This window comes from Myotis davidii, unplaced genomic scaffold, assembly GCF_000327345.1.
Source record: "Myotis davidii unplaced genomic scaffold, ASM32734v1 scaffold753, whole genome shotgun sequence".
Taxonomy (NCBI): domain Eukaryota; kingdom Metazoa; phylum Chordata; class Mammalia; order Chiroptera; family Vespertilionidae; genus Myotis; species Myotis davidii.
Window position 1 is genome coordinate 2,012,972 of NW_006286231.1, and position 3,131 is coordinate 2,016,102.

The 3,131-nt window shown below is 34.3% G+C and overlaps 1 protein-coding gene across 2 annotated transcripts in view; it reads right to left on the reverse strand.

Moving 5' to 3' along the window:
- STAM2 (signal transducing adaptor molecule 2) overlaps positions 1-3,131 on the reverse strand; it is a 39,708-nt gene that overhangs the window by 22,082 nt on the left and 14,495 nt on the right. For both annotated transcript variants that reach the window (XM_006757384.2, XM_006757383.2), the window contains exons 2-5: positions 2,498-2,582; positions 1,274-1,349; positions 1,073-1,171; positions 60-206 (exon numbers count right to left, since the gene is read on the reverse strand). In XM_006757384.2, coding sequence (XP_006757447.1) covers positions 60-206; positions 1,073-1,171; positions 1,274-1,349; positions 2,498-2,582 — 407 coding nt within the window. The remainder of the gene's footprint in view (positions 1-59; positions 207-1,072; positions 1,172-1,273; positions 1,350-2,497; positions 2,583-3,131) is intronic.

Here is a 3,131-nt window from a genome sequence, read left to right on the forward strand (position 1 = left end):
TAAAATACATACCCTCAAAATAGTATAGGGTCAACCATGGGTTTGAATGAAGCTCTTACCTGAGAACCTGTTGGAGGAAAAGTAATTCCTTCTTCTTTCATAGATTTAATAGTTGCAGATATCAGACTAAACTGAGGGTCCTTTTGAAATTCTTCTGACCACTCCACCATTAAAGATTTCAATTTTTCACATACTTTAGGATGAGCCTTTAAAAAAAGGCAAAGAAAAAACAATTGTGGTTAAAATTAGTACATGAATTATTTAACAACAAAGAGAATTATCACCAAAATTTTCTTTGCTTGAACATCAACAAAAGGCCAACAATCTCTAGCCTGGATGAGTACTTGATAAATGCCTATTTACATTTTAAGATACAGTTATTTCTTGAGAAATTACCCTTTTGAACATCAATTTCTAAGCCTTACTGTAATGACAACAAATCTTTTATATTCAGAGATCACTTTTCCTATGTTTTCTTAACATTAAGATTTTTATGCCAACCAAACAAAAATCTGGTGCTTCAAGAGTTTCCATTTCAAAGAAATCAGTAACACCAACCCTGTAGTGAACACCCCCTCCATCCTGCTCTAAACTAAAAGCCCCCTTTGCTCTCCATCTCTAATGGGAATCGTACAGAACGGTGGTTCATCTGGGCTTTGGTAACAGAAACCTGAACCTGAACCTCAGCTATGCTATTTACTAGCTGGCATGACTTTGGACAAGTTACTTAACTTCTAACCCTCAGTATCTGCATCTGTAAAATAAGAATGACAAGAGAAGCTAACTCCTAAGTGTTGTCAACACATTAAACAAGAGTATATGTAAAATGCTTAAAGCAGCGGCTGCCAACTAACCATCGGTGAAGACCACCAGCTACTATCATTAGCATTATGCTTTGGGAAAGAAAACAGTTTTTGGTGCTACAAGTGAAAACAACAAATTTTAGAACAGTATTTCATTACAAATTTATCTAAAATTGATTTTATTTACAATACTTTATTAATGCTCATATAGTTAAAATGACAAGAGTACATACATATTTTAATAACTTAAATATCTTTTAAAAATTTACCTTATTTTTTATCACAGCACGTACTTCTGTTGCAAAATCACGGGAACATACTTCTAAATGGAATATTTTTCCACAGTTTGCCACACAAGCCTCAAGAAGCTGTAATTAGAATAAAAATCAATATAAATATGTTGAGGTAGTATCTTAACTTAATAAATATACATTTAAAATTTTGATAAAATAGTAACGACTTTTACTTACAGTTAATGCCTGCAGAGCAACATGAGGAACCTTATGATTTACCCTTTTCATTATGGCCTTTAGGCAATCTTTTGCTCTAAGAAAAAATGAAGAAGGTTAAGTATTTATTCAGAATTTCAAATCAAACATTAAAAATATGAGGTATACTACTACCAAAAAACTTTAAATTTAAAAATAAAATCCTGCAAACTTAACTTTACTTCATTATAGGAATAAATCTATAAAACAACTCTACACAATCTTTTGTTCATAGACTTGTAGAAGTTAAAAAAAAAAAAGCTTGTTGCAAAAGTTACATATTCCAAAACCAAGAGCCAAATCATTTCAAAAAAGATCCGTCAACACAAGAGAACTATATCATATAAAAATATATTTTCATTTGTTCATTTGTTCAAGACAGACTTAGCTTTCAGACAGCAAATTCTTATTTTCAAAAAAGTGAGCAAGATAAACAGTCTTTAAGGTTTCAGTGTAAACATGCATGAATGGACCCTGAAAAACTGTAATATTAAAACATGCTTTCGCCAAAACCGGTTTGGCTCAGTGGATAGAGCGTCGGCCTGCGGACTGAAAGGTCCCAGGTTCGATTCCGGTCAAGGGTATGTACCTGGGTTGCGGGCACATCCCCAGTAGGGGGTGTGCAGGAGGCAGCTGATCGATGTTTCTCTCTCATCGATGTTTCTAACTCTCTATCTCTCTCCCTTCCTCTCTGTAAAAAATCAATAAAATATATTTTAAAAAAAACATGCTTTCATCAGTCTTCTAAACTTCTAAAGTATAATCAATTCAGCTTAATTGCTACATCTCCCCAAAAGTACCCTTTTTTATATTCACTTTTTCCATTATGAAGTTATTTACCTATTCATTACTGAAAGATTTTTCAGCATATTACCTATTACATTTATCTACTTCATTATTAAAAGACTCCCATACATGTCTAAGTTAAAGAGAAATTCTTGAACAACTAGTCAATGCATTGTTAATATGTCTCTACTGTGTCACGGATTTATGTATTTTAATTTATCTCAGGTTTTCAGTTGAACTCTTTTCCATTTGTTCTTTAAGGATAAGGTCTATCCCATAAATCCTGCCACCATGATCACTTTATTTTTATTCCCCCCAAAATAAATAGTAAAACCCCATTTTCTTTTCTAAGTTACACCAAGAAAAGAGACACAGGTTACTAAGTCCCTAGACATTTACTGAGCATGGTGGGCATCTTACCCATTAGGAGTGCTTCCAACTTTGTCACATATGTCCATAATAAGACTCCAATCTTCCATAGTGTTGTACTCATTTGTGGCTTTTTCTATAAGATATCAGCACACACAAAAATTAGGACATATCTTATGTAACATAAAATACTAAGAAAGGCATAGAATAAGCCCTGCCTTTGCTTTTGTTAAATATAAAAGAACTATGAAAAAAACTTCAGAAGATATGGTATTTTTACTAATTTTAATTTTAAATTATATCACTCAATAAATTAAATGTTGTAAGGTGCACCAATAAAGTGTCTTCTAAATATCCTATCTAATAAAAGAGAAACATGGTAATTGGCGTACGACCGCTACCCTTCCCATTGGCTAATCAGGGCGATATGCAAATTAACTGCCAGCCAAGATGGCGGCCGGCAGCCAGGCAGCTTGAAACTAACATGAGGCTTGCTCACTTCAGTGACAGAGGACTCCAATGTTCCCCGCCTGCTGCTGCAAGCCTCTGAGCTGCAACTCTAAGCAACTATGTTACAAATATAGAAGCTAAAATACCGCCGGACTTCAGCCAGCAGGATCGCAACATTGTAAGCAAAGGCCAGAAACCTACTTTCAGCAGCGGAGGCCTAAGAGCTGGAGCCACG